The following is a 19,505-nucleotide window of genomic DNA, read 5'->3' on the forward strand; positions in this document are numbered from 1 at the left end:
TTCATTAATCGATTGAGAAAAAAACAAATCCAGGTTACAAACTAAAACTGAGGGAAACACATCAAATATAAGAGGAGAACTACGACACAACAGAAACACAACATTAAAATGTAACACACACAGAAACGAACTATAATATAACAGTGGCCATTTTCAGACTTGGTACAGGACATTTTAAGAACAAAATGGTGGGTTGAACCTGGTCTTGCGGCCAGCCAAACCCTCCGCCCCTATGCCAATAGAACATAGAACAAATAAAATGTAAAGATATAGTTCATTTAAAGAATTGCTGTACTGTACTGTAATTTATGTGTTGCCGCCGTCATTTTGAATCTGACGGCGCAAGTAAAACGGCTTTGACAATTGACGGACTCAGCTCTTCAACTATACAGTCCTGTTATGTCTTATTCAAAGTACTGTATGTCGGTAGTGTCATATGATTGCGGACAATCCTTCATCAGAGGAAAGGTATCACCCTCAATAAAATGCGTTTTCGTCGCTTTGATTTGTTACATTTTGCTCACTTGGTTATTACGTTTGTCTTTTTTCACCATACATTTGGGTTTTATTATCATGTTTGAACAATTACAAGTATTGTTTATTAAGGAAATGAATTTGTTTTGTCTTGTATATTTCGGAGTTGCTTAACTATTTTGACTATCCATAAGGGTCTCGCACGGCCGATTACCTGCAGCAGGTGTTTCAATTATTTCAAATAAAACTGTTCTGTTGTCACTTATTTGAAGCTTTATTTCCACTAGCAGTTATAGGACAAACGCCAGATTTTGAGTTTCTTCGGCAAAATACCCAGAACATTAACCAATTAACAGCTTATTAATAAATCATTTATTCAAACACTTGTGTAGTTGTCTTCACAGCAGGGAATCTTCTGATTACCACAATATTTTAGATGACTGATTAAAAATGACCACATGTGTACTATGGAACAGTACTTTTACAGTCCATATTAAAAGATTGTTATCATCTAGTAGCTGACTTATAAATTTTATATACACAAGACCCCCATTTTTTAAATAAATACAAGGTAATGCAAACATTCTCATTTGAAAACTGAGTATTTGTGTTTTTATATTTAAGCGTATAACTAAATCTACAATATAAATACGAATAAGAAATGACGGGTTTTGTCAAACATTTTTTATGCCCCACTTATAGGCATTGTTTTTCAGTCTGTGCGTTCGTTCGTTTGTTCGTCCGCCCGTCTGTCCCGCTTCAGGTTAAAGTTTTTTGTCAAGGTAGTTTTTGATGAAGTTGAAGTCCAATCAACTTGAAACTTAGTACACATGTTCCCTATGATATGATCTTTCTAATTTTAATGCCAAATTAGAGTTTTGACCCTAATTTCACGGTCTACTGAACAAAGAAAATGATAGTGCCCGCTTCAGGTTAAACTTTTTGGTCAAGGTAGTTTTTGATGAAGTTGAAGTCCAATCAACCTGAAACTTAGTACACATGTTCCCTATGATATGATCTTTCTAATTTTAATGCAAAATTAGAGTTTTGACCCCAATTGCACCATCAACTGAACATAGAAAATTATAGTGCGAGTGGGGCATCCGTGTACTATAGACACATTCTTTTTGTATACTGGAATGAAACTTGAGAAGTTATAGAATTGATGTTCTCGTACCACAGGCACACCGGGTTTGAAAATGTTTTCTCTAAATGATGGTGTCAAAAATCCAACAAGTTTTAAAAATTTATAAAGTAGTTCAAAATTCATTACAAATATATGTCTTTCACCAAAAAAGAAAAAAATCTTGACATTTTTAATAGTTCCAGTGTTACAATTTACTATTTGTCTAGCCTGCAACTAAAGTCGCAAAAGCTAGACATAACAATGCTTCAATGGGGAACGGATTTATGTAAGTTCATCTTGTTTCCAAATGCCTGTATTTCTATTTTATAATTGTAATTTGAGCACTTTTGAAAAATAAAATATTGTTTTGAAACTAAAGTAATCCTTCTCTAGTCGTGTCATCAACATTTAGATTCATTATTTGGTTATTTTCTTTTTTAAAACGTCAACAGTTTTGTTAAACCTTCAAAGAATTTATTTAACTGACACACGCTTCTTCTAAACATTGACAGCATCAAGAGAATTTTTTTTTCTTTTTTTAATATTTTACTGTGATAAGTTTTTTTTTTGCACTAATGTTTTTATAAATTAACTCTTTACAAAAATTTGCATTTTTCTAAATACTCAGGATTTTTTATTTCAGGAATAGATAACCTTAGCTATATTATGGCCTTTCAACTTTTTTTTGATTCAAGCGTCACTGATCAGTCATTTGTAGACTAAACGTGCGTCAGACGTTCAAAATTTGATGCCTGGTATATATAATGAGTTTATTTAGATACAGTCAGATGTTTTAGTTTTTCAAAGACATCTATAATTTTGTCGAAGCATCATTTAATTGATATTAGAAATTAGGTTCTTCAAGATCAAGAGTAAAATTTAAAATATTTGTATCAATTTTCCTTTTTTTACTGATAAAGGCTTTTTGAATTTTTTTTTTTTTTTTTTTTTTTGAATTTTTATTATTTATAACTTCCAATTTACAACATAATATACACAAATAATAACAATATATAATATATAAATCTATTGATATTATCTAATCAAATACATCTTTTTATTAGGAAGCATTTTTTTTTTCCAATATACAAATATAAGATAAAGAGTAAAGCAGTCTGAACCCGGAGAGAGAGAGAGAGAAATAGAGAGAGAAAGAGAGTGAGAGAGAATAGTGTGGTGAGTTTTCAATACAATTCATCTAGACATTGAATTCTATTTTATTATAGTAAATACAGCATTTTCATTTGTAACATGTATAATATTAAATGTAAAGTACATGTATATACATTTTTGTACTTAACTAAGTAATCTATCAAAAATATTCCATTCTCTGAGAAACTGATGTTCACATTTGTTTTACATAGCAATATGTTTGTCAATTGCGTAAACATATTTCATTTTCTCTTTTACTGAGTTTATTGACAGTTTTTTTTTTAAGCATCTGGTATTATAAACATAATTTATTATAAACAAGCTTTATGGTAAGAAAAAGAGTATTTTCTGCATTGCCTTTTGATATTTGTCAATGTTACCAAACAAAAAAATTTATTTTGTAAATGGTACACTAATTCCATTGGTCAGAAACCAATTTTCAATCTGTTCTAATAATAATTGTGTATGTTCACATTCCCAAAATAAATGTTCTAATGTTTCAATTTCTCTATTACAAAATGTACAATTGGCTTTTTTTTTAAGTTAATATTTAGATTTAGTCTTGGGTTAAAGTTTCCAAACATAAATAACTTGATGGAATTTTATGAACAGGGACAGAATTTTCATCATGACTGAAAAATGGCAACTTAAGAATAAATTTTTTTTAATTTTTTTTTTTTTATTTTAACTTTTCTGAATTTGCTGATGATTAGAACTATTTTTGTTGAATAAACATTTAGATACAGTTTAGGGTTAAAGTTAACAAAATATCAATAATCTTTCTCAAACCTCCATTTTCATGAAACTTTTAAAGAAGATTCTTCATACTCAATAAATACCTGATATGTAGATTAAAATTTTAATTTTCCACCCATTCTTTCGTAGTTTACAAATAAATTGTTTTTTGGCAGTCAATTTTTTATGTATAGTCTATTGTGAAATATTTTGAATAATTTTGACAAACCTTCATGGAATTTTACAATACTTTGACTAAAGCTTCTACATAATCAAGAGATTGAACCCAGAGCAAATTTTGAAATATGTTTTAGATAACGATGTACTTTGTATATATGTTGAAAAAATTAGTTACAGATATGAATTACTAAATTAATAGTGGGTGCTTTAATTTTGAATTTTAGACATTTCTCGTGCAATTAAATTTGTAAAGTATAATACGTTCTGTATAAAATATGTTGTTGCTATACAATAAAACGAGTTGTTTTTCTGTTCTTGTAAGCAAATCTATCAAAGGCATATTACAATGTGATCTTTCTGAATTATAATTGAACAAGTTTCTCATTGTTATTTTACAGTTTGATGTTGATGGCTTGTCTTTTGAAGTTACATATTAATACACTCACTGACAAAGCCTAGGCATTTTTTCGTATGAATATAGTAACGTGTTTTCAACCAATAACATTGCACGATATCATGTTTCTTAATTCTGTATAGAATAGCCCCATTGACACCTAGAACATTACCATCAGTTGTCGCATATCATTTCTTAATATTTTTCATCATTTCAGGAATGAGTATTGATTGCAGACATTTGATTGCTTCTGTTAAATGTATCTAATACACATCTCGTTTTATCCCTATTAAAATGATTTTGCAGGTGATGAGATATCACGCATTCCTTCACTCTAATGTCGTTTTATGTTCTTCATAGAAGATTCCTTTTATTTTGTGAAATTTATATTAGATTAAGATTTAAACGTCATGACATAACATGTGATGCAATGACTAATATTAGTTTGGAATTTCTATGAATCTTGGTTATAAATATTCTTTATATATTTTTTAGAATCATTATTAAACACAATGATTATGTTACATTATATGCCAAAAAAAAAACAACAAAACTAGCATATGTATTTATAACCACTCCAATTCCAAGAACAATCCGTGTTTCTCTCATATTACTAATTATATGTGACGTTTACACGCATCAATGACATTTAGGAAACACCTGTTTGGTATTTTTTTGTTATTCAAATAAGTAATATAACTTTTCAATTCGTTATAAAAAATAAAGAGACCAGCTAGACCATAACATATAGTAAAATTAACAAAACAAACAAAACGTATTGAGAGTAAAGTCTATTGTTCCATGCATTTATACACCGTACAACAAACATGTAACATTATATAACACTCTTACAGATTTTGAAAGTAGTTGAAGTACCAGATTATCAGTTTCTTCGTGTATTTAACCTTGTTGTCAGAGGATTTCGGCTACGTGGATATTATTAGACTTTGATTTTTTTTTTACTCTCTTTAAAACATGTATCTGGTTGAATTTTAAAACGTTCAAACGATTTATATTACGTTCCTATGTATAACACGTTTGTTCATGGCCTTAGTTATTCATTCATCTTGTGTCAACTTCAACTTAATGACGATTGATTAAAATTATGTAATGATCTAAAAAATGATTAGAAGTATGACAATATTTAGAAACATCGACAAATAGTTTGAAAAAAAGATTATATATAAAACGAATATACTCATGTTATGTTTGGAAGAATCGTGGAAATGTAGACTACCATGGGAAAATAAATGTAAATGCAGAATATTAAAAGTTAGATTTGCGAATTGATTTTCCTTCCGAAAACACACGTCGGTATGCTAAGTAAATCATGAGCAATAAAAAAATACGTCTAGAAAATCAAAGAAAATAGTGTAAAGGACACAATTCCAAAATTTATTAGCTTTATGAATAATATAACGTATACTGTAATTTTTGTCCGCACACTTTTTCCCTTAATAACCTTCATAACGTTCGCTTTAAGTAACACGTTTGGAAAAAAATATATGTTTAAAACGTACAAAAAGACAAAAAAAAAAAACATAAAATAAATCAGCCAAAAATGTCAAAGTTCAACTTGATGTAGGTATAACCTTTTTATTTTTTTAAAACAATTACACATGTTTATAAACTTAATCAAAGAGAAACACATTTAACAGTAATTGAATTAGATTTTTGTATTTATTTATTTAAAAGGGTAAAAAGAGGCGATGTGTTGGGAAAAACATCTATCACCCTTTATTACGTATACTTTACCATGTTTACTATGAATTGAAGAAAAGATTGAAAGACTTTATAAAAACATACCTCCTGTGAAATAAATTCAGGTGAGTTGGCACTACCTCTTTGTTCCTTGAAGAGACGGTGAAATAACTGGTCGAAATTTTCTTTTGTCCCTGGTAAAAGATACGCAAAATACTTCAGTTTATACAAAATCTTTAATTATTTTTGTTTTTATCAGCTTTTATAGACTTGGGTCGATTTAATGCATGCAACTTTTATAAGTTATATCTGCAGTGGCGTAGCTTGATCGTTTTTTCCAGTGAGGGAAACTCGTGTTGGAGTCAAGACCTCAGCATGGTTTATAGAATGCGGTTTTAGATTTGGTAGCTTATTGGATTGATAGATTACATTTTGCTGTTCGCGCAGTGATGAATATTTAAAGAATTGTCAGGACGAGAACAAATTAACAATAATCCAATAGAGTTGGTCGACTACGATGAACATGATAAAAGGGCAGCAATTTCGAATTCAACGCGGAAAAAAACTTTGCCATCTAACAGGCTACAGTCTCCTGAAAAGTGGTTTAAAGGGATCTTTAATGTGCAGAGTGTCACTTTAGATCTTCCTACACGATGTATCGCATTAAACGTTCCCTTTTCAACTGAATGTGACTTCGTATTTATACAACCAAGCAAATTCCTCTCTTAACTTCTTTACTTTTAGACGGTCATCCTATGCAATACCAAATTTCTATACTCCTGGGCACAATTTGGGTCATTTTATGTTGGGTATAAATAAATGAACTCGGTATTTATTTTTATTCCTAATTATATCTTTGATGTTGTATAGAATTATAAATTGACAAAGAGGAGTTTTTATTCATTTAGTTGTTTTTCTCATTCTCCCTCTCTTTAAAATTTTTATTTTGTTAAGTTGGCTGTTTTATTTATTGTATTGTATTGGGTTTGTTTTGTTTTTGTTTTTTGGTTTTTTTTGGGGGAAATCTTTATCATAAAATAATGGCATTTTCAAACGTGCTTTAAATCAATACATTTGAATGCAATAGCTTGGTTAAAAAAACATATCCAGGCTGAAAGGAATATATTTATTTCTACATTGGTCATTTCCATGAGACAAAGTTGTACTAATCATTTAACTAGTTTACAAATGAGGAATACGTGTGTAAAGGGTAAAGAGGTCCAATGGTTGAAACCATCTTATAATCTTTACTTATATAGTCTACTCTATACTGAAGCTATCTCTTTTGATTATTTCTACTTTTTCTAAGACAAAATCCAGTTAGGCTGTTGTTTCACTGTCTCACTTGAAACTACGCCTCTGGTCTGTCTATTGTTGACGATTATTAGTTGACTTCTTGATGTCTTTGTGGTTTTTATTTGTTGTATCGTTAACTCAAACAGCACATCTCCTTTTTTGTTCATATTCAGAAAATCTATAGACATTTGGGAAGTTTGAACAACAATTCGATATGCCGATATTTCACTGCCTGTGATTATAATGGTACTGAATCGGAGAGAAATTTCATATGCGACAGTTATTGATAGTATCAAGGAGTGCTGCAGACTTCAAAACTATCGTTAGGAAACTTTAGCAGCTTCAGATTTCAGCTGACACCGACATTGCGATCTCAATATCGGTTTCTTCAACAAAAGAAGAAATAAAATATATCAAGGGGATAATCAAAAGTCAAATAAAAACAGACATCATGATGGCTAAAAGAAGAAAATAAAACGACACAATAAAAAAACCATCACCACGCCATGCGCTTCACAGAAGAAAATAAGATGAAATAACACGAACCCAAATAAATACCGAATTTGAAGGTCCCCCGGAAGAGTAAGCAGGTTCTGCTACATTAAGGGTACACGTACAACATATAATGAGTTGTGTTATAAAGTTTCCAGTTATCAGTATGTACAAATGCAAATGTCAACCAACTGGTGACCATGCACATGAAACGCGCATACGATGATATTAGATCAAAATTTGGACTGAACACTCTTGAATACCAACTGTTCTCTATAGTTTAAATTGTTAACCTTAATGTTAACATATACTTTTACAATAAAAACAAAGATTTGAAATTATGTTTTTAATGAAGCCTGATCGGTGGTTTATAATAAGAATTGATACACCGTTTACTACAACCAAAAGTACAGCATCTTCCTCTTCTCGGACAGTCACGGTCCCTATCACATTCAGGATTTTTCATTATAGGACATCCTATGTTTGACCTCGAATTTCTTGGACATCTCCTTTCTACAGGTGGTGACGCTGTAAAAAAAACCATTACAGAATATACACGATGGAACATTCATAATTACGTAGACCTAAAAGAGCGGCTCTAAGAAAACGTAACCATTATTGTAATTATTGTATCGTAATACATGTGTTTTTTCATATTCTAATACAATAGTAATACATGTGTTCTGTCATATTATAGTACAATAGTATTACTAATTAAGTCAAAGCATACTGAGATTATGTATCTCTACAGGGTAAAGATAATCCGCGATGCATGCACCACCAGTTTGCTCAAAGCGAATGCCACATTTATACACACACGTTTCAACCACATAACCATAATGAGACCAAAATGGCACAAACTTTTATACACGTTTCAACCATATAACCATAAATAATGAGGCAAATGACACACTAAAATATACGCGTTTAAACCATATTACCATAAATGATGAGGCTTGAACGACTTTGCCCCCAGCAGAGCTATAGAAAAACAGTACATTAACGGGTGTTACACGGATACTTTTTAGATGATACACGGACACATTTTAGTTGTTACACGGACACTTTTTATGAATAGAATCACTCGTGCATGATCAATGTGTTCATGGGCACTTTAAATTTCACTAAGATTTGAACTTTTTGTTTCACCGACATATTTTCTGTCTTTTTTTATTAAAATATTTACGTTAGCATCAATAACTATATTTTTTTTCAAACAATTCCAGTGTATTACTATTCATTTCAGTACACTAAGGGATTGACCATTTAACATCAAAATGGGGGTTATGGTTTTTTCCTAAAAAAATATTCTGATCCACAATTTTATGAGAAAAAATGTATTGTGGTCAAGCAGATGACAAAATAACGTTCTGATTCCTGATTTTCTGAATACCGTATATACATGTAGTAGTATTTTTTTCATAAAAAAAAATATCTGGGTGATAGCGTTGAAAAACTTAATAATTTTCTTACTCAGAAAAAAACATACCCCCTTTTTTTGAAGCTAAATGGTCGGTCCGTAAATGTTTTTTTTTTTTCAATATATGGACATAAATAGTTTTCTGGACAATGCTGAAAGTAAAGAAATGCTGGTACCGACGTTAATATTTCAATAAAAAAAGACAGGAAATATATATATAAAAAAATCAAATCTAATCAAAAGATAAAATCCCTATCAACTCACCAAAGCACGATTGATCCTATTAATAAAAAGCGTCCGTGTAATACATGTTCAAATAAGCAGCAAATCTTGAATAAAAATCATTCAACTTATGTCACCAATTTTGAACGGTAAGCTGCAAATTGATCATATTGTGACACGTGTTTAATCCTGATCAACCCTATTAGAGACATATAAAAACCTATAAGCATGAACAATTAAAAAAAAATCCAAAATATATGCCTATATATATATCTAATAACAAGACGAAATAATTTTTTTCATAACATTTCATTCGCTAATGAAATAGAAAATTCATTCTTTTTATACATTTATATTGTTATTGAATTCATATATTTAGGAGCAAACGTACAACTTTTATTATTCTTTAAGGGGGAATGGGGGAATGGAATGGCACATCCTACATTTTTCAACAAAAAAAGGATCAAGCCTGTTTATTTTAAATTTATTTTACCCCCCCCCCCTTTTTTTTCCGTTTTTCCCCAAATAAAAATCAAATGTTAGCTTGTACACCACTGAAATCCTTTTCATACATTAATAACTTGCGAAGTTGCTTTTCAAAAAAGTCTTAAATGTGTACGACATTCACCTTTTACTTGACATGGTTCTTTTTTTTTAGCAAATTGTTAGATTCTTGAATTTCTTGAGAGAAAAAAACACTCGGCTGAAGGGAAGTGAAAAAAATTTTGTTTAAACTGTAACTTATATTAACTGGTATATGGCCATTTAAGTTTCTAATCTGTTTAATTTCGCTACCTCTTCTAAATGCAAAATGTACTACTTCTTTCTTGAAACGTCGTACAAATCAGATACAAAACAAAGGTAACAAAAAAAACAGGCCAGGAAACAAACAGCCGTATAGTGTTTCTGCACTTGTAGTCAGGTCAAGGTCCTCGGCTATCGCCTCGGACCTTCACCTGGCTACTCGTGCAGAAAAACTATCCGGCAACGGTTGTTACCGGCCTGTTTCTTTGTTACCTTTGTATTGTATCTAACACGAATGACACACTATAACATACACGTTTCTACCATATTACCATATATAATGAGGCGAATGACACACTATAACATACACGTTTCAACCATATTACCATAAATAATGAGGCGAATAACACACTTTAACATACATGCTTCAATCATATAACATAATGAGAAAAGTGACACACTTAAACTTACACGGGTCAACCATATTTGCATAATGAGAGCAAATGATATACTCAAACATGCACGTTTCAACAATATTTCCGAAAATAATGAGGCGAATAGTACACTAAAATATACGCGTTTCCAACATATTACCATAAATAATGAGGCGAATGACACACTTAAACATAGACGTTTGAACCGTATTACCATAAAAAGAAGAAATAACACACTAAAAAATACACGTTTCAATATAGAAATAAGGAGATGTGGTACAATGTATGATTGCGAATGAGATAACTATCCACCAAAGTTAAAATGAAGTGGATGTTATAGCAATTATAGGCATCCGGACGGTCTTCAACAATGTGAAAAACCCATACCGAATAGTCGGCTATGAATTGCCCCGACATGAAAAATATGAAACAATTCAAGTGAGAGAATCCAGCGGCCTAATTTATAACAAAAAAGGTTTACGAAAAATAAATTATGCAGACATGAACCAACAACAACCACTGAACTACAGGCTCTTGACTTGGGATTGGCACATAAAGAATGTGGCGGGTGTTAAACATGTTTGTGAGTGCTCAACCCTCCCCTATTCTGGGACAGTGGTGTAACAGCACAACATAAGAACAAACTATAAACAAAAGTTACAAAAGGGCTTAACTCATCAGATTGATACAAAGCCATATTACATAATGAGAAAAATTGACACAATTAAACATACACGTTTCAACCAAATTACCATATCACCAAAAGGAGAAGATGTATCTAAGCTGGTTTGCGTGTCCCTCGTGTCATAACTTTACAATATTTTGCTAATTTCGGGTAACTGGTGTCATTTCTAGAAGCACTTACGATGAAAACATTTGTGCATCCAGGTAGTTTTGGTATCGCATTATCTTATAACTATAACTATACATATATTACTTACATCTACATTGGCATGTTGGACATCCACGTGCGTCAATAACGTTTCCATTGATACAGAAGATCGCACAAACTGGTCCACAGTCAATAGGACGAATCGGATCTACTATATCTGTAATTATAGATAATGTTGTTTGTTTTTTTTTATTTCAAAATTTGTTAAGGTATTGTGCTTTTGGGTAAGGTTGATTACAATATTACAATTAAAACCAGGAATGTCGAAATTAGGGACATAATTCCCGACAAAGGTATATAGAAAAAAACATTTTGGATGGTTCCGTGTTTTCGATCAAAGAGATGCGCCCTTTACACCACATGAAGCCGCCTTTCCACTGACCTCGCCCGACCAGCCCATAAAACAGGTAATTTTGTAGAGAAAAAAAATCCTGAAAGATACCAGGCTTACTTGTTGACTGTTTGGTATTCCGGGGAGGATGATTTAATTTAATTTATTATTTTTTTCATCTGTTGCTGTGCGGCTTTTCATTTTGTGTTGATAATATTATTGTTTTTCATTTCATTGCTTAAAAAGTATTCTACATAGGGACATTTTGTTTCCCGATATACATCCGCGCAAAAATCTATTTTCAATTTATACATTTCCTGCATTTTGTGTTGCAGAATATTCATTTTCATCATGTCTTGAAAAAATATTCATTTTCAAAATCCCCCTCCCCAGAAAATGAAATGGTCACCCCTTATAATAGTGTAAGCCAGACGGCGCCTATCGTCTACAAAAAGACTCATTTGTGACGCTCGAATATGAAAAAAAGTTAAGGGCATACGATACAGTTTTGAAAATACGGTGAATTTTTGACGAAAATTTGCGTGCAAGCTGTCTTTCACCTAGTCAGTTCAAATATGTAATAAAAATATACCTTCATGTGCTACTTTTAGAAATAAATGGGGTCGAAATTTATAGACATTTACTGGAAATTTCTGTTTCTTTGACATTTCTATCCTTTGGAAAGACATACGTAACTTTTTTGTTTCAAAAGATAAACGCAAGCGGATTTTTGTAAAAGCATTGGGAATATCTTTTCTACATAAGTGTGCTGTTTAACCCCGCCGCATTTTTGCGCCTGTCCCAAGTCAGGAGCTTCTGGCCTTTGTTAGTCTAGTATGTTTTTTTAATTTTAGTTCATTTATATGTTTTGGAGTTTAGTGTGACGTCCATTTTCACTGAACTAGCACACAATTTTATTTAGAGGTCAGCTGAGGACCACCTCCGGGTGCGGGATTTTCTCGCTGATTTGAAGACCCATTGGTGGCCTTCGGCTGTTGTCTGCTCTTTGGTCGGGTTGTTATCTCTTTAACATATTCCCCATTTCCATTCTCAATTTTATTTGAATTTGTGTAACAATTCTTTGAAAATTATTCATTTTTATCACGTTTCATGATTTTAGTCAAAGAACGCCACAATTAATCTTCATGCATAATCAAGCCAAATGTCATTTTTAAAAAGAGGGGTCAATGAACTCGTTTTCAAGTTAAGTCAGTTTGAATGATAAAAATTTGTCTAAAATGCATCTTTTCCCGATATGTCACAGATTGACGTCGTGAAAAATAACATTTTACGTTAGAAACGTCATTACCTCCCCTGTAACTGTATCGTATGCCCTTAAGGGGTCAAATACAGTACGAAGTTGAGGACCAAACATTCCGAACGTCTATGTCAAATACCAATTAGGTAAACTATTCCTGTAATAGAAAAATCGTCAGTATTCCGAACAATTCAAAGTTTTGTAAACAATTAATTTATCACTATGACCATATCAACATTAATGATTGTGATTTTACAATAACCAGTTCATTCAATGTTCAAGGGTGCTTGCAAACAGTTAACATATTTCTTAATTATTTAATGTAAACTGCATAAAAAAGGATATATTTAAATGTACATTGGAAGACATTTGAAATATAAAATGTATGTTACGATAAAACTAAAGATATCGATGAAAAAGGTGTGAAATATATTTGTTAGAATTCCAGGAAATATGATTTTTGTATTTTTGAAAGGTTACCATGATAACAGATGTTACAGTTCAATGTATATTGATTTCATTACAATCGATATACAGGATGTATTAAATAGTTTCCGTGTATTTTACAGCCTTTTCAACCTGTTTAAATGTTTATTCATGAACAAAAGTATTGTGTTAACGAATCTTAAAAATTCTGACGAAATATGTCGGAGAAACATTTATTTATTAATTTTTAAATCCATACAAATCTGTACTTTTTTTCCGTCATCATGTTTTTGCTTTGTGGAGTCAGAAAAAGTCGTTAGTAAAGTCAATATTAAATGGGGTCGTCTGTGCTGTCTTGTACTGGCGTTCAAGTGGCGATAAATCATATAGTTATTCAAAAACGCATGTCCGATTGCTGTTGTCTCTATATATAGAGCTGCATGCGTGTGTCGTATATTTTTTCTTTCATTTAATGTTGCCCTTAGGTATTATTCTCATATTTTATTTAATTTAAATTTTTTACAAAAACAAATAAAAAATTGCGAACAGTTTTGATTGCATTTTTCACTCGTTCATTGTTTTTGGGAACTCCTAGGATCTACCGTGCAGTCAAAGTTTTATTTTTATTTTTCATTTGGGAAAGTAAGGAAGTGCAGTGACCTTCAAGTTTATACTGTCACGTGATGAATAATTTATCATTTTCCTTATATACCAATATTGTTTATTTTTGAATTATTTATGGTAATGTGTGATGAAATGACCTCTATGTCATTGGCTATCTGTCTTAAGCTGTTACTTTCATATCTAATGTATTACTTATATTGTATACGATTGGTCGTCTCATTTACAGCGACTATATTTTCCTTGTTTCAAATTTACAACTTTATAGAAAATAAAACTAATGCAAACTATATAACTACCTTTGTTTACACAAGTCCTTTTACATTCCTTAACTGATTTGAAATTATTTTCATTTCCACGACATCCGCCATAGATAAAACTTTTACATTTTCCTGTACTTGCATCATAAAAATATCGTCGGAAAGCTGCTCTGCAGAACCCAGTCTTTTTTGGAAGATAACAGGGATCTGAAAATATATTTTGTATACATGTATTTAAATAAGGAACTATTGCATATGGTTTTCAAAGGTCAATTTCTAGAATGATGACCGTGGGAGTTATAGTTATGGTGTGAATAAAAGGGGAGGGGAGGTGTGGATGTATACGTAAGATGAAACATCAACCAAACAACGGTCAACACTCGAAGACATTCAGAGGTTAAGATATGGCATTTAAACCTCTGATTGTTTTTACGGAACATGTAGGGGTCCACTTTACACAAAAAAGTCTGTTAAACATTTGTGATTTGTCGTCTTTTAATCATTGAAGCTTAAATTTCCGAAAACTACATGTACCAAATATTAACTGTTTCTCTATGTCTTCATTTCCAAAAAGATAAATAGTTCGCAGCTTTAAAGAATACAAAATATTGTTAAGGATGAAAAAAACGAACTTCAATAAGTTTGAATGGTGAAGAAAGTAAATACACTTACCTCGAATAGGTTCAGATCGACCCTGAAATAAAAAAAAAACAACATTTAAATAATGTGTTATACTGTTTTCGATTATAAATTGTGGATTAAACTGAATTTTTTGTTTAAGTAAACAGTCAGGCTAACCGGACCTTGTGTTTTGTTTAAATTTGTTTTGTGCGTTTAAAAGAGATTACAAATACAATAGTTATATTTACAAAACACTCCGCCTCTGAACAAACATTTCTATGCGGTGAACAATTTTGAGGGCAGTAGAGGCTGATCTTTGGGCAGCGGGGCCGACATCCCCCTTTACGGAGCTTTATATGTTATAAATCCATAGACATTTTAAATGCATCACTCCAAAAGTTCGCTTCCCAGCCCCATCCCCTTTTCAAAATCCTGTATCCGCACCTGGACATTTTACAGCTTAACAATTTTACATTACTAACATTATAATGTAAATAAACAATATACCTAATTGATCTATAAATCATCCATTATTTATCAAATGTAGATATTATTGTACAGTAAATGTCCAAATTTAACAAAGCAAAATCGTTAGGGCATGATTTTGTAGTTTTGATAATGAAAGGAATATTTTAACTTAACATCTTTGTATGTTTTTTTTTAACAACTTCGTACGATAGCAAAGACATTTCCCATTTTCATTAAATGCCTAGCCATTCTTTCCTCACGACTTCATAATCCGAAAATTTGATAAAACTTTTAAATGCAAACCAGAAGAAATTATATACTTCAATATTTTTACCAGCTCTATTCATTCCTGCCGAAGACAATGTTGATAAATTCTTGGAACTATACATGTATTGAAGAAAACAAAATTGTTTTTGTTTTTAGTAAATGTTATATATTTGTATTGTTTTTTTGTTTTATTTGATATTGTACGACTTTGCCCCCAGCAGAGCTATAGAAAAACAGTACATTAACGGGTGTTACACGGACACTTTTTAGATGATACACGGACACTTTTTAGTTGTTACACGGACACTTTTTGTGAATAGAATCACTCGTGCATGATCAGTGAGTTCATGGGCACTTTAAATTTCAATTAGATTTGAACTTTTTGTTTCACCGACATATTTCTTGTCTTTTTCATTAAAATATTTACTTTGGCATAAATAACTATATTTTTTTCAACAATTCCAGTATATTACTATTCATATCAGTACACTAAGGGATTGACCATTTAACTTCAAAAGTGGAGTTATGTTTTTTCCTAAAAAAATATTCTGATCCCCAATTTTATGAGAAAAAAATATATTGTGGTCAATCAGATGACAAAATAATGTTCTGATTCCTGATTTTCCGAATACCGTATATAAAAGTGCTAATTTCGAAAAAAAAATATTTGGGTGATAGCGTTGATTAACTAAATCATTTTCTTACTCAGAAAAAAAACATATCCCCTTTTGAGGCTAAATGGTCGGTCCGTAAATGTATTTTTTTTTTCAATATATGGACATGAATAGTATTCTGGACAATGCTGAAAGTAAAGAAATGCTGGTACCGACATTTATATTTCAATAAAAAAGACAGGAAATATATATAAAAAAAATCAAATCTAATCAAAAGATAAAATCCCTATCAACTCACCAATGCACGATTGATCCTATAAATAAAAAGTGTCCGTGTTCAAATAGGCAGCAAATCTTGAAGAAAATCATTCAACTTATGTCACCAATTTTGGACGGTAAGCTGCGATTGGATCATATTGTGACACGTGTTTGATCCTGACCAACACTATAAGAGACATATAAAAACCTATAAGCATAATTTTTTTTTAAAAATCCAAAATATATACCTATATATGGGTGATTTTAACAAGACAAAATCGATATTTTCGTACCATTTCATTCACTAATGAAATAGGAAATTCATTCTTTTTACATTGTTATTGAATTTATATATTTGGGAGCAAACGTACGATTTTTATTATTTTTTAAGGCGGAATGGGGGAATGCAATGACACATCCTACATGATTTCAACAAAAAAGAATCAAGCCTGTTTATTTTAAATTACCCCCCCCCCCCCGACTTTTCCGTGTTCCCCCAAATAAAAATCAAGTGTTAGCTTGCTTACCTCTGAAATCTTTTTCATACATTACTTACTTGCGAAGATGCATTTTTAAAAGTCTCAAATGTGTACGAAATTCATCTTTTACTTGACATGGTTCTTTTTTATGAAATTATTAGATTCTTGATTTTCTTTAGAAAAAAACTTTAGACTGAAGTGAAGTGAAAAAAAAGTTTGTTTAAACTGTCTTACTGTAACTTACATTAAGTGGTATATGGCCATTTAAGTTTCGAATCTGTTAAATTTTGATACCGCTTCTACATGCAAAATGTACTACTTCTTTCTTGAAACGTCGTACAAGTCAGATACAAAACAAAGGTAACAAAGAAACAGGCCGGAAACAACCTGCCGAATAGTTTTTCTGCACTCGTAGTCAGGTCAAGGTCCTCGGCTATCGCCTCGGACCTTCACCTGACTACTCGTGCAGAAAAACTATCCGGCAACGGTTGTTACCGGCCTGTTTCTTTGTTACCTTTGTATTGTATCTAATACGTAATCCGATTGCTTTGATTTAATTCAAATACATATCTTATGTTTTGAAAAGAAGAAAAAAATAAATAGAAGTACACATTCATTTATTAACTCCAAAATTTCAAAATTGCATTTTAAGCACATTGCGCATTATGTGTACCCCTTTTCTCTGTTAGTATAATGCATGTGTTTACATACCTCTATGTCGTGTATTTGTAGAACAACAATCTGTAGAATGAAATAAACAAAGTATTGTAACATGTTGATAGGTGTAGTAACTTTACCTGTTGTGTTTTATCGCTAGGTTTATATAGGTTGTCATTTTTTTATGAAACGCGTATATTATCATAAATATGGGATGAAAAATTCTTGTATGACGTATGATGGTTTTGGTCATCTTCCAAGGGAATTTTGTTTTATATTCCCCCAAAAAAGAAATCAATTATTTAGAAAACAAAAATATTATTAAACGTACATGATAAATTAGTCTGATATAAAATAGTTGAAAGATAAATGTTCCTTTATTTGATATATATATATTAAGAATACCTTCATTTTAGCGACGCTTTTTATACGTATCATATTCAATCACAAAACAAAATTTACATAGACGCGATTCAAATGAAAGAACAAAAATGAGAAGAAGAAAAAATCACACTAATGTGAAATTTAAATAAATAAATATTTTTAATAGTAACTTTGCATCTACTAGATGCAGAGTGTCGAGGGATTTTATGCAATACGTTATTTGACATTGATTGCTTCGTCGTCTTCCTCCCATTCTTCTTCTCATTCTTTACAATTAAATATATACTTTTTAAATGTTCTATTGACAAGTACATGTAAGCATTTGTACGATTTATCTATCTGTGTTCTTATGCATAACAGATTGAGCTTTTTATTCTGGGTTGGTTTAATTTTGCAATACATTCTTATTTTATTAATGATGCATGCCGTTTCCCAGGAAAATTTATTAGAAAAAGAATACCGGTAAAATTTAGCGAAAAAAGCACCGTACAAGCAGACGTATAAACTCAGACAGAAAATGGTTTGTTGGCATGGAATGAAAAAAGAAGAGTAGTTTATGTATTATTGTCATTTTGTTTATATTCTTTTGTTTCCTATTCTGACATCGGACTCGGACTTCTCTTAAACTGAGTTTTACTGTGCGTATTGTTGTACGTTTGTTTTTTCTGCATTGGCTAGAGGTATTGGGGGAGGGTTGAGATCTCAAAAAACATGTTTAACCCCGCCGCATTTTTGCGCCTGTCCCAAGTCAGGAGCCTCTGGACTTTGTTAGTCTTGTATCATTTTTAATTTTAGTTTCTTGTGTATAATTTGGAGTTTAGTATGACGTCCATTATCACTGAACTAGTATACATATTTGTTTAGGAGCCAGCTGAAGGACGCCTCAGGGTGCGGGAGTTTCTCGCTGCATTGAAGACCCATTGGTGGCCTTCGGCTGTTGTCTGCTCTATGGTCGGGTTGTTGTTTCTTTGACACATTCCCCATTTCCATTCTCAATTTTAGTTGAACTTGACTATTTTGACCGAACAACGTTACATATGTTTCACGTGTAAACAGTCTTTGAAGTTTATTGGACTGTACAGAAAAAATCCGATATGGTTTCGGAAGCTTGTTTAAAATATATTACTAGCATTGTAATCTTATAAGCACAATCTAAACAGGACAGCTACATCGGAATAAGGATAAAGTTAGCAAAGGCTTAAACATATGGGATGTCAACACTAAATGTGCACTCGGTTAGGACGAAATAAAATAAAATCATTCAGATCCCGTTATATTTTTTTCTATGAATTCCATTCTGAAATAAATTATTTTCTCAAGGGGGGATGGGCATATTGCTCACATAGGCGTCGAGAAAAGCCCGAGAATATTCGCAGTCTTATAAGGAGTTTTTACAAGTATACCAAGTGTTTATTTACATTAAAAGGGTTGTTATATCTTTGTGTGCATAAATGGAAATGTAAGATAAACAAAAAAACAGCAAATGGCCGATTAACGACACACAAACCAAAGACATCTAAATAACACATGACTAATGTAGGATGAACGAGTATTTTTTTACTGCTAATTTGTAGTTTTAGTAAAGATTCGTTAGTCCCT

General features: G+C 31.5%; 1 protein-coding gene across 1 annotated transcript; it reads right to left on the minus strand.

Moving 5' to 3' along the window:
• Positions 1–7,881: 7,881 nt before the first annotated feature.
• Positions 7,882–17,667, minus strand: LOC127722070 (BPTI/Kunitz domain-containing protein 4-like). Its single transcript, XM_052228924.1, has 5 exons — positions 17,577–17,667; positions 14,831–14,852; positions 14,198–14,365; positions 11,312–11,419; positions 7,882–8,078 (listed from the first exon to the last, which is right to left on the minus strand). Exons 1-5 carry the CDS (start codon positions 17,637–17,639, stop codon positions 7,897–7,899), a joined length of 543 nt encoding a protein of 180 aa, XP_052084884.1. The 5' UTR covers positions 17,640–17,667; the 3' UTR covers positions 7,882–7,896.
• Positions 17,668–19,505: the final 1,838 nt, after the last annotated feature.

This window comes from Mytilus californianus, unplaced genomic scaffold (genome assembly GCF_021869535.1).
Source record: "Mytilus californianus isolate M0D057914Y unplaced genomic scaffold, xbMytCali1.0.p SCAF_12, whole genome shotgun sequence".
In the NCBI taxonomy this organism is placed as follows: domain Eukaryota; kingdom Metazoa; phylum Mollusca; class Bivalvia; order Mytilida; family Mytilidae; genus Mytilus; species Mytilus californianus.

Bases quoted from the DNA above. Each gene is read 5' to 3' on its own strand.
- LOC127722070 (XM_052228924.1), bottom strand. From the start codon at position 17,639: ATGTTACAATACTTTGTTTATTTCATTCTACAGATTGTTGTTCTACAA. The intron at 14,853-17,576 runs GTATGTAAACAC...TTTTTATTTCAG, and splicing joins TACAAATACACGACATAGAG to GGTCGATCTGAACCTATTCG. The intron at 14,366-14,830 runs GTAAGTGTATTT...ATATATTTTCAG, and splicing joins TCGATCTGAACCTATTCGAG to ATCCCTGTTATCTTCCAAAA.